At 43.3% G+C, this 12,593-nt stretch overlaps 1 protein-coding gene across 2 annotated transcripts in view; it reads left to right on the forward strand.

The window, feature by feature from the left end:
* Positions 1-12,593, forward strand: part of PTPRT (protein tyrosine phosphatase receptor type T) — a 715,579-nt gene that overhangs the window by 558,637 nt on the left and 144,349 nt on the right. For both annotated transcript variants that reach the window (XM_065414819.1, XM_065414820.1), the window contains exon 12: positions 9,450-9,723. In XM_065414819.1, the coding sequence (XP_065270891.1) occupies positions 9,450-9,723 (274 nt within the window). The remainder of the gene's footprint in view (positions 1-9,449; positions 9,724-12,593) is intronic.

Consider the following 12,593-nt stretch of genomic DNA (forward strand, 5'->3'; position numbering starts at 1 on the left):
ACCTCCCTGGCTCAGGAGCCAAATTAGTGATCAACTTTGCCCAAAAGAGCCACAGTCATGTGAATTCATTGTTTCATTTACTCTATCTGATCTAATCTAAATTATTCTTACAGCAGAATGACTGACCAAATATTCTACAATTGGTTAATAACATACTAAAAGCATCCCAATTGGTTAATAACTTAGATTGATTAATAATTAAATCACACAGTGTTTTAATATAAAGAGCTGCAAGAGACACAACGAAGAGCTACTTGGAGCCTCGCTCTGAGTATCACTGAGTTTACATGTTGCAAGAGACCATTCAAGGTGAAGTGGACAGTTAACACCTCGTTGTAGGAAAAAGGAGGGTCAGTGGTTTACAAATTGTAGTAATGAGCCATAAATCCAGTCTCTTTATTAAGTCTGTGATTTTTGATGTCTAGCAAAGGTATGAATTGAAGTTCCCAAGCTTGTCTTTTTAAGGTGTTGTGGAGGTTCCCACTGAGGATGTGGACTGAAAGGTCAGATAACTCAGTCTTCTGCTTGGGCAAAATGCTTCCTTTTACATCCCCTGGCCCTGCACCACCCCCGTAATGACCTGCTGCCACAGTATGTATTTTATATCAGAGGGGTAGCCGTATTAGTCTGGACCTGTAAAAAGCAACAGAGTCCTATGGCACCTTATAGACTAACAGAAGTATTGGAGCATAAGCTTTCATGCCACAGGACTCTTTGTCGCTTTTTACAGTATGTATTTTGGTGCCAAAAGTAAATTAATGCTGTTGTATTTTTTACATGGAAATGTTTTCTGAAGGTAAACTTCACTCAAACACAATATATAGTCTATGGCTTGATCCAAAGCCCATTGTGTAATCTATAGGAGTCTTTCCATTGATTTTAATGGGCTGAAATTCAGGCCCTAAATCACCAAAGGTATCATCAGGGCAGGATGCTAAAGACCAGCATCCACCTCCCAGGTTTTAATTTAATTTATTCTTTTAATTTATTAATTTATTTTACTAATATAATTTATTAATATAATTTTTAATTTATTAATATATGTATATCTATCTGAGATCCTTGCATTAAAGGTACTCTAGAAGGGCAGCATATTATGAGTCAAATTTTAAAATATATGAAACTACTACCCTTTAGAGGCATAAATTACACCTGCACAATGTGCAGGCATACTTTGTATCCACAAACAGACTGCAAGTAGAAATCTGAATGCCTGAGCCTCTAGCTATCTAATTATAGGTATAACTAGAGAAGCAAGTACTTGGGTGTTGCACCCACAGTTTGGTTGTAGGTTACATTTTGCAGATGCAATTTATGCTCAGAAAAGTAAGTTCTTGCTTCCGGCTTTTTGACTCTCATGCTTGTAGGTTTTTAACGGAAAAAATGCTAACCTTTCTATAGGTTTATTAACCATCCTATAGAATGTATTGGAGCACCCTTCTGTGAAGTTGCATGGAATGGTTAAAAAGCACACTGTAGGACAGATATAATTTGTTATTGAAATCTTTAGGATTTTAGAGTAAGTTCTGTAAAACCCTGCCACATTCTTACAGAGTCCAGTTGGTTTCATCCCGTTACATTCCATCAGACTTTCCACAAGGGGAAAATTTACACCTATGTATTAAATTGTTAATGGCTATGCAATCAAATTTCCATTGCCTGGATCCCGTTGCATGTCCCTAACCTTTGTTTTAGTACAAGGCTGCCAGAAGGTTTGCTTTTTGCGGGCTCAGTTATTTGTTTTCCCCCCTCCCTTGTGCCAGAACCCAGGATTTTATATGTGCTTTAGAAAACCAAAATAAAGATACAGGGCAGAATTTTCAAATGCTGGGGCCTTAATCTCCTGTCCAAATCAATACTTAATCATAAAATAAGCATGCATATGTTCAACTGCCAGTCTGAGTATTTGTATGCGAGTTTGGACATCACATAAAAGCCCCCTTATTTTGAAAGTTGGGCCACAGTATCAGAGTAAAAAAGGCTCAAATGTAATGTCAGGAGTTAAATGGAAAACAAAGCATCAATAATAAGATTTGTGCAAACTAATACACAAATATCTGCTGCCTAGACACCTTGATTTCTCTGTCAGATTGCAGCAGGGTCTTTTTTTTATTTTTTGGCTACTATAACTACTGCAGAGTTTGGAATCTGAGCTGACATATTTAAGCAGTAGCAGGGCAAAATGATTTGAAGATACAATTATCTGATGATCTATGTTCCATGTCTGTCTACAGCCACTTTAACTACACTTTACCATGTGAAATCAACAGTGGATGTTGAGTCACTTCATGCTGCTTCCAGAAGATACCTATGAGCAAATGTTCTAAGCATACCACAAACCAAAATGCCTTTTCAGTTCCCTTAACCTTAAGGGACCCTTAAGAGGAAGGTTCACAAAAAGTTTGTATATTTCAAACAAAAGGACAGAGTTTAGTTCCTGGCCCTTTGTGTGCAATCTCATGAATATTTGATGCCTTCCCCACAAAAGCGGCTCTTCTGTGAGCGCTGCTACTGCTTCAATGCTACCAGCTGGATGAGTCTTTCATTTCTGATAGCATTCCCAGGAGTACCGTAATTCTGATGTCCACAGAATGGAGACAGCAAGGATGAAGGCAATGCTTCCTGCATAGGCATTTCAGCTGGCCCTAATGATGCCACTGTCCATTAGTGCCTGGTGAAATTTGGGGATGGGGAGAGGGGATGTGTAGTGATGTGGGGATCTGTCCACTGTGAGATGACTGACACCATCATCCTCTTTCTCATAGCCCACTAAACAGCTGTTTGGATGGTAATGACTTCTACATACTGGTAATTTGGACCACAGCTAGGGGTGAAAGTTTCCAGATTCTCTTGCCAATCCTGGGCTCATTCTATCCATCCCAGAATAAAAAAAAAATCCCTAGTGAAGTCAGGACTGCAGAATCGGCTATGTCTACTGCCACCTTTCTTGTCTTGTCCCCTATGGGGAATAACGTTGTTGGAGATAATAAACACATTTGTATTATTTAAGGAAAAGTAGATATTAAAATGTTGCTTGTTGTAAACGTTAGTAAGGGCATCAGTGTAGGGTCAGGAAGGAATAACTCTCTGTGATGGGTATATAAACCCCATGCTGGAGAGCAAGGTATTAAGGAGCAGCCCTGGGCCCAGGTGGCCTCATCCTGCTCCATCTGCGAGGCCTGGAGATGGAGTTTAAAAAGAGAAGCAAACACGCTCAGAGGAGGCAGGCCGTGGAAGGGAGCAACCTCTGCTCTGAGCTCTGGGGAAGTGCTGCCTAGGAGCTCTCGCTGCCTGAGACCTGGAAGCACAAACCTGATGAAGCCTGCAAAGGAGAGACTGGTGACTGACTGTGAAGGTCAGAAACTTTATTTGTGATTCTTTAATTTATCCCCTGGGGGAAAAGGCGATGTAGGTAGGAAGTGATCCAGGGAAGCAGCTGCTTAGCGCCCTAAGGTGCAGAATTTAGCTGCCCAGCATCGGGCCCCGGATAGGAGCCTGCTGGAGAGGATGGCCTGGGCTCCCCTATCAGCTCCAAAAGACATGACAGCAATATGCGGCTTTAGCTCGGTGGAGAGTCCAGCTGGGGAAGACCCTGATTGTTAAAGGGCCCATACCTGAAACTTGCTGCCCCTTGGCGTTGGCCACTAGATGGTTACCAGGTGCATTCTGGGGATTTTTACCTTTCAGGGAAGCAGTAAGAGTTGGGACACCGGAGTGGATGGACAAATGGTCTGATGCAGTTTGGCAGGTGTTCTGTGACAGCTATTTCCCTTCACCCGATGCCCATCCCAAATCTATCAAAGCCAGACTCAAGCTCATGCGAATGGCTATCTTTCTGGACAACTGCTTCCCCAGCTTGTCTCCCCAGTTGTTCTGCATGCAGTGTGAAAGGAAAGCTAGAGCAGGGAAAGAAGCTTGCCAGGGTGACAGAGTCCAGAGATCTCACAGTAGTGGGGAAACAAGGCTGTGATTTGGAATGATGATCATCCATTCTCATGCTTGCACATCGACTGGAGAACACATTGTTTAAAAGATTACCTTGTAGATGATGATAAGAGCACATTTTCTCCCTCTGCACACAGTGTTTATACTGTGGCGACCATAATGGCTGGTGCTTTTATCAGTGATTTAGAACAGAGCTGTCAAAAACTTTAAATCGCTTCTATTAAAGTAAAGTAATGTGGTTTTATCTGTATAAAACCTGTAAAATTTATCAAGGAATCCAATTTCCCCCCCCCCCCTTTTTTTTTTTTTTTTTTTAAATGAAAGACCTTGCAGTTACACAGCAGGGCAGTTTCTCCTCCAAAAAAGTCAGACCCTTAACTAATGTGCCATATCTGACAAGCCTCAGAGAGCTCTTTTTGGAGAGCAGAGCTTTTTCGGTATTTGGAAGACCATGTTTTCCCATTGCTTGTTGGGCTTATGAAGATGTCTGGTGGGTGAGAATTGGTTGGATTGGTTGCTATATGAACAGTGTTGGTTGATATTGACTGAGAGCAATAACTATGGTGTGTGTTACTGTCCACCTGGTAACCTGACTAAGAACCAGTAAATTCCCTGGGAGAGATTTTCTTATGGACTCCTCACCTTCCTTCCCTGTAGTCCTCTTTCTAAGAGAAACACACCTTCCTTCCTTATCCTGTATTCTTTATACAGTCTGTGAACTTGTGAGATCTGACAAGCTGCAAACGGTTGGCCCTGCTCAGGCCTAGGAACCAACACTGTTCATATAGCAACCAATCCAACCAATTCTCCAAGGAATAATCTGGTGCTGCAATATTTTTGGTGAGCCAGCAGGCGCAGCTCTTTCCATGAGTCAGCACTGCAATAGTGGCATTACTTAGTTCTCGTACAACACGTTCTATCAGAAGACCTCCCAGCACTTCACAAAGCAGGTCAGGTTTATCACTTGCATTTTACAGATGGGTAAACTGAGGCATGGAGAGGCGATGTTACTTTTCCAAGGTCACCCAGGAGGCCAGTGGCAGAGCCAGGAATAGAATCCAAGAAATAGGTCTCCTGAGTGTCAGTCCTTTGTTTTCTCCGCGAGGCCACACTACTTGCTGTGGACCAGTGCCTCGCCACAGAGCTGGCAGGGCATTGTGCAGCTTGGAGGTGTCATCTACTACATCTCCTGAGTGAAGCAAAGTGGCATAACTGTGTGTTTGATTTGTGGTATAAACCCAGATGTGCTGGCCAGATTCCAGTGTGGGTGGTTACATAGTCAACCTAAAATTCTCACAGCAGTTTCATTTGGATACAGGATAGCTATTTACGTCCTCTCATTCTGTGCCAGCAGTGATTGCATTTGAGTGGTAGTTGAAGTGATTTGCAAAGTGCCTTTGAATCATTGGAGATTAAAGGTGCTGCGGTGAACGTACTGGCTCATTACCTTCCACTCACCCCAAAAGGTAGGGAACGGACCAAGATAGTAGAGGACATTGTTACCCAGCGCAACATCTTGCAGCAGAAGGCCCCATAAGGTGGAGAGAACAAGGAAAGGAAGTAACATTTAGAGTACGTCTACCCAGCCGGCGGCAGCGAGTCTCCCAGCTCAGGTCAATAGAGCTAGCTAGTGCTCTAAAAATAGCTGTGTAGACAGCTCTTTGAAGTGGCAGCTCAGGCTCTGAAGTCCAGGAAGGGGGGTTGGCTTCAGTACCTGAGCCGCAACTTCAAAGCACTGTCTACACAACTATTTTTAAAGCAGAATGCAAGCCCTGCTGGCCTCAAGATGGGCTGGGAGACTTGCTGCCGTGGGCTGTGTAGATGCATTCTCAGAGGCTAGAGGGGGTCGAGTTCTGTGGAGAGCCAGAGGCTATGTCTGAGCAGGAGCAGCAAGCTAGGAGCTGGCTGTGGAAGGAAGACCAGGCAACACACAGTCTAATAGCAGGCAAGGAAGGAACCTATGCAGGGATCAGCAGGCATGAGGCACAGGACAATGGCACGTGGCATAAGGACAATGCAGAGGAGCCCCACCACAGTCTTGGATAACATCAATAAGCTGTGGCACAGAAGGGACAGAAGTTTGGTCTGCAGGCTGGCACGTGCTTTGCCTCCAGGACGGGGTGGACTGAAGGGAGTTTCAGACACTAACCCATGGAGCACCATAGCACACAGGTACCTTTATATCCCACTACTGGACTCTGCCACCATGGTCTGGTTAGGAACTATTGAGTCGATCTCTTATTGTAACTGTTCAAGCTATTGTGCACCCTTTATGTGTCACCCTTCGTTTTGCTCTTTGTAGGGGAATAATCCTGTGTTGCTCATTCAGAATGGGAGTGTGTTGATGGGGCGCATGAAGGCTCTTGGAGTATGTATGGCATGTGGCTCTGAGCAGAGATGACAGTACCTGCCAATACTGGGAGAGGGAGGCAGAGTGAGGGCAGCGGCTTCAGCAGATGTTACTGAGTATGCTCAGTTGTTTGAACATGTTCAGTACAAGCCAAGCAGCAACTCTGGGGAGGCACGTGACCCTTTGTGCCTCCCCCCCCCACACACACACACACATGTTGCCTCTGCCTCTGAGTTGTTTTGCACCTGGAGTGCTACCGAACACTGGGTTGGTGTACCACAGCATTCACGCTGATAACTGTAGTGCTATATACGTGTGTCATTCATATTCTCTGTGATCATCTCCTACCAAGTCCATCATTAGGAGCCTTTTCCATAGCATTTGTCTGATGGCTTTCTTTCCCATGGGAGTGTGCTAGGTATCCCCAGAAATTAGTTGGTGATTAATCTAAATGTGCAGGTTAGCTGTTTGATCTCTCTGGCCTGCTTTAGTGGTCCTGCCCGTGTTTCCTGTGGAAGTGCTGATGCATGTTGGTGTGTTAAAAGTTTTTCAGACCAATCTTTCTGCAACAATAACCCTCTGAAAGCCACTGGAACGATGCACTGCTGGCTGTTTCCAATCTTTGCATCGATCTCTCCTGTCTAACTAGACAAAGAACTAGCCTCATGTAGACAGGTGAGGGCAGCATATGTGAATACCCTGACAAAAAGTGAAATGACTGCAGTGGTATCTCTTTCTTTGTCAAATGGGTGAGTAGTATTAAGCAGTCAGTATGCCTGTCACAGTTGTAGCAGTGCTGAACTTAAGGCTTTGTTAACTGTTTGTGACAGAAAACAAAGCCAAGTGTACCTGGATGCTGTGCAGCTCTACTTGGGTCTGCAAAATTGTGCTAGAAGCATCAAGAATTGCTACAAGGTATCACTGAGATCAAGAGCTTAATGGGATACAAATTGGGATTAGACTTTTATATAGATAGAATATCCAGAATTGCTTTAATATTCAAACAAAGTGTTGCAAGGGCTAGAAACCCACGTCATTGGAGTCATCCTGGACAGGGCCGGCTCCAGCATTTCTGCCGCCCCAAGCAAAAAAAAAAAAAAGCCGCGATCGCGATCAGCGCGGGGCAATTGGGAAAAAAAAAAAAAGCCGCGATCGGCGGCGGCAGTTCAGCGGCAGGTCTTTCGCTCCCAGAGGGAGCGAGGGACCTGCCGCCCCCAAATTGCCGCAGGTGCCGCCCCTCTCCCTTGGCCGCCCCAAGCACCTGCTTGTTAAGCTGGTGCCTGGAGCCGGCCCTGATCCTGGATAGTTCTCTGATGACGTCCACGCAGTGTGCAGCGGCAGTCAAAAAAGCAAATAGGATGTTAGGAATCATTAAAAAGGGGATAGAGAATAAGATGGAGAATATCTTATTGCCCTTATATAAATCCATGGTACGCCCACATCTTGAATACTGTGTACAGATGTGGTCTCCTCATCTCAAAAAAGATATACTGGCATTAGAAAAGGTTCAGAGAAGGGCAACTAAAATTATTAGGGATTTGGAACGGGTCCTATATGAGGAGAGATTAAAGAGGCTAGGACTTTTCAGCTTGGAAAAGAGGAGACTAAGGGGGGATATGATAGAGGTATATAAAATCATGAGTGATGTGGAGAAAGTGAATAAGGAAAAGTTATTTACTTGTTCCCATAATATAAGAACTAGGGGCCACCAAATGAAATTAATGGGCAGCAGGTTTAAAATAAATAAAAGGAAGTTCTTCTTCACACAGCGCACAGTCAACTTGTGGAACTCCTTGCCTGAGGAGGTTGTGAAGGCTAGGACTAAACAGAGTTTAAAAGAGAACTGGATAAATTCATGGAGGTTAAGTCCATTAATGGCTATTAGCCAGGATGGGTAAGGAATGGTGTCCCTAGCCTCTGTTTGTCAGAGGGTGGTGATAGATGGCAGGAGAGAGATCACTTGATCATTACCTGTTAGGTTCACTCCCTCTGGGGCACCTGGCACTGTCCACTGTCGGTAGACAGGATACTGGGCTGGATGGACCTTTGGTCTGACCCAATATGGCCATTCTTATGTTCTTATGTTCTATTTTAGCTATGGGGGGGGGGGGGGGGTAGGAGGAGACTCTTCATGGAGGAATTAATGTGAGAGTCTTTCTCCTATTGTTTCAGAAGTTCTGCTCCAGGAGAGAACCCAAAAGAACAGAGGTAGCAGCAAATATATAATATGCCCAAGTACATATTATGCCAAATTATGAATCTGTTATTTTATTCAAACTAGTTCATACATCCTTAGCATAAATCGTTTAAAAAACCATTCATCATCACCACTTTCAACCACCACCATCTCATTTGGTGCATGGTGGGATGAAAGTCATGGGTACCTCCTACCATACAATTCTATCTTGTGAATTCCCCTAATGCATCTCTCTACCTTTGTTACTGGAGCCTGTTTCTGCAATTACTGCAATTCATTGTTCATATTAATTTCGCCATCTACATGTAACATTTTGTAAGATGTTATAAATTCATGGTGGCTAAGTCCATAAATGGCTATTAGCCAGGATGGGTAAGAATGGTGTCCCTAGCCTCTGTTCGTCAGAGGATGGAGATGGATGGCAGGAGAGAGATCACTTGATCATTGCCTGTTAGGTTCACTCCCTCTGGGGCACCTGGCATTGGCCACTGTCGGTAGACAGATACTGGGCTAGATGGACCTTTGGTCTGACCCAGTACGGCCTTTCTTATGTTCTTATGTTCTTAAGATAATGTTACACATTTATGCACCTTTTGTCCTAAAAGAATCCCAGAGTGCTTTACAAACAGCATACATAAGACTGAAATATGTTCTCATTTTCACCAGGGCATATCGGGAGTAAATCCACTGAATTCAGTGGAATTACTGCAGACTAAATGATCAGAATCTGGTCCACAGAGCACCAGTGGAATGCAGCCATTAGTGGGGAGAAGGGCCTATATACTGCATAACTGTGAAGGGGGTCCCAGTGAACGGCATTTTTGTCAGTGCTAAATTTTCCTGTCGCAGTATTACTTTAGCTTTGCCTTTTTTCTTTCCTTGTTGGTGAGCTTCTTGGTATTCTAACCTTGTCTTCATCTCTCTCTTTCTCCCTCCCCTCCTTCCTCTCCCTCCTAGTGTCTATCAGCTTGTTGTCAAGGAAGAGAGGCTGCAGAAAGCACGGAGGGCTGCAGACATCATTGAGTGCTTCTCTGTTCCAGTGAGCTACAAGAATGCTTCCAGCCTTGACTCACCCCATTACTTTGCGGCCGAGCTGAAGCCCATCAATCTGCCCGTCACGCAGCCCTTTACAGTGGGCGACAACAAGACCTACAATGGCTATTGGAATGCTCCACTCTCACCACTGAAAAGCTACAGCATCTACTTCCAGGCTCTCAGCAAAGCAAACGGAGTAAGTGCAGTAAGAACTGAGACTGGATTTGTGCACATATGGCCACCTCCATCCCCCCACCTCCTAAAAATGCACACTTTTTTTTCCTTAGAAAGCCTGAGGAAAATTAAACACTTCTCTACTAGTCTTCTGTACTAGTACTTGGCCTCTGGTGCATTGTTCCATTGAAAACTGCAAGAGAACATTAAGTTGTACATGGTGCATCTGGTGTTACTGGAGATGTGTTTTACTGAAATACCCTGAACAAAGGGGGCTGGTTATATTTTACTGTAATATGCTCCTTTCCGTGGTGCATTCTTTTCCTTTTAGTTGCACTAACTCCAGGGAAGGGGCTTATAGGACAGACCTACTACTTCCAGATAATCTTCACTTCCAAATTTGTCATTACTGGGAAAGAAATTATGAAACAAGAGAAATGTAAAAAGCAATGAAGGAGGATTAGCCTCTAGTCTTGAATCTGGCTATATCCTAGTTCAGCTGTTACAGCTGGGATTTTCAGATGAAGCGAAATTTAAGAGGTGCCTCAGTCTTTCAATGGGAAATGAGCATCTTACTTCCCTGCAGCCTTTTGAAAAGCCCAACCTACATGGCTAGAAATATTTATCCTGTGTTGGGGAAAGAGGTTGAGAATGGAGAAAACACAGGTACAAAATATTCCTTACTATTCCCAGCTCCCGAGTACTACCCTTACCATGCTGAAATATTATTCGTATCATAGGAACAAGAGATGGAAAAGGCCATCTAGTTTATCTTCCAGCTTATTAGCATTTTTTACTGCATTCTTCCATTGTCCAATGTATTCTTAGTACTTTTATCAGTGCTCTATTCAGTCCTCTTTTCCATTAATAAAGTCATGCAAGTTTTTCCTCCGAAAGAGTAAGACAATACTGTATCCCAAACCGTATTGCAAAGGTAAACTACCTACTTAGGCTTTAGACGCCAATTTAAGTATCCCTACAGTGTCTTCCACATTACACTGAAAACACACCCACAGTCACACAAAGTGTTGGGCTTGATTTAATAGACTAGTAAGGCTAATGAGCATTTATAATGTTCCAGTTTTACTGCCAGCATTTATCACCATTCCTGTTGCAAGGTATCTGCAGCATAACTTATGAGCAGCAAAACTCTTTAATGTTGTGATGTTTCCTCGCCTTGGCTTTCTCACCAGCTGATATCTTCTCCTTCCAGCATTATTCATGTAATTCAGTATTAGATTTGCCTTTATAAAGAAAAGAGTGAAATATATGTACATGTTTGTCTGTGTCTAGTTAGTTACCCCTTGCATGATAGCTGATTGCTTGTGAATGGGTCCCCAGGGAAGGAAAAGCTTTATTTGCTGAAGTACAAAATAATATGTCATAAATAGATAATATGAATGGAAATGTAGGCTTCACCTGGCATGCTGGATTAATGCAGCAATGTGTGGCTTGTGTTTTTTTTTCCTGAAACCCTGCAGCTGGAAGGCTTCATATGCTCTGTGTACTCTGAGTTTACAAGCCAGTGCAGGGACATGAGGGGTCTGACTTGACTGTACAGTATTAATGCATGTCACTGTGTCACCAGGATTATTCTGCACCTTTTAGGTACAGGCAGAAATATATGGGCTGCAGGTGGCACTTACTCACTTAATGAATCTGGATTTTTAGGTCCAAATTTTCAAAAGGTCTGTCTTCAAATACATGTAGGACTATTCTGCATGTGTAAAGTACCTTTGCATGTACAGCAAGTAATTTTGATGCAAATTCCCCTTGGAGCATGCAGTTAGTTGCCTCTTGCATGCATACATTTTATTGGCACAGCAGGTGAATGGGTGTTTTCAGGGTGCAACTTAAGGGCTGAGCATAGAAAAAAGTGTCCAATAAGTATAAAGTGTCATAGACTGCCCTCTGCTGTGCGCAGCTCCAGAAGCAGAATTTGGATCTTCAGGTGAAGATCCACATTCTTCCTCGTTTCAGGACAAAGTACTTTGGGCCAGATTTTCAAACATTGGCCTGTGTTTTGCAGACACCATTTTTCAAACCCCAGTAAATACAGGTTCACCGTTGTTCCAAGAATTGTTTGCAGGCGTGATTTGTTATTTACAGTTTTAAGTACCCAAATGCATCCACAAATCAAGCAGATCATTGACTATGATGTTAACAGAGCCTGCAAATAAATGTGGGTGAAAAATGACACCCTCAGTTATTTATGCCTGCAAAATTTCAGATGCAATAATAAAAATGTCCCATTTAAGGTGGGGCAAAAATTTGGCCATATGTCACACCTGGATGTGTAAACCTCCCAGTGGGGTATTTGCCACTCATGTTAAACCAAGGTGTTCTATAACCCCATTAATCATGCACAATTTTGAAATGACAAAACATCTTTCCGCACCTGGAACCTTGAATGAGAAATCACCTTTGCCCACTGAACCATACCGTCTCCCTCTGGAAACTCAGGGACTCTAGTAGGAGTTTGATTTGAAGAAACTTTCTGAATAGAGTCAAAAAGCAGCTTTAGCAGAAGGGGTGGCAATAGAATGGCATTGTTTCAGCTTCACACTCCATGGCGAGCTGTGCTCAGTCGATGTTCTTGTCTGCTCTGTTACCATTAGCCATGATTGTTGTGTTGAAAAGAACATAATTAACAGCTGGATACAAAACAAGTGTGGCAAATTGCGGCAAAATCAGATCATGAGCTTTCCTGCCTTCTGTTGTGTAATGCTGTATTTGTTTTTGTGGAGTTTGAATAAGATAGCCGTTGTTCATTGAATTCCTTTTTCTGGGCTGTCACAGGAGATTTGGTCTATGTGATGCTGCTGCCAGACAAGGGTGTCAATAGAACACGTGGGAAACAGAATAGACTTTGGCTTTATTGTACAAAACACC

The sequence above is a fragment of the Emys orbicularis genome, chromosome 12 (genome assembly GCF_028017835.1).
Source record: "Emys orbicularis isolate rEmyOrb1 chromosome 12, rEmyOrb1.hap1, whole genome shotgun sequence".
NCBI classification, from domain to species: domain Eukaryota; kingdom Metazoa; phylum Chordata; order Testudines; family Emydidae; genus Emys; species Emys orbicularis.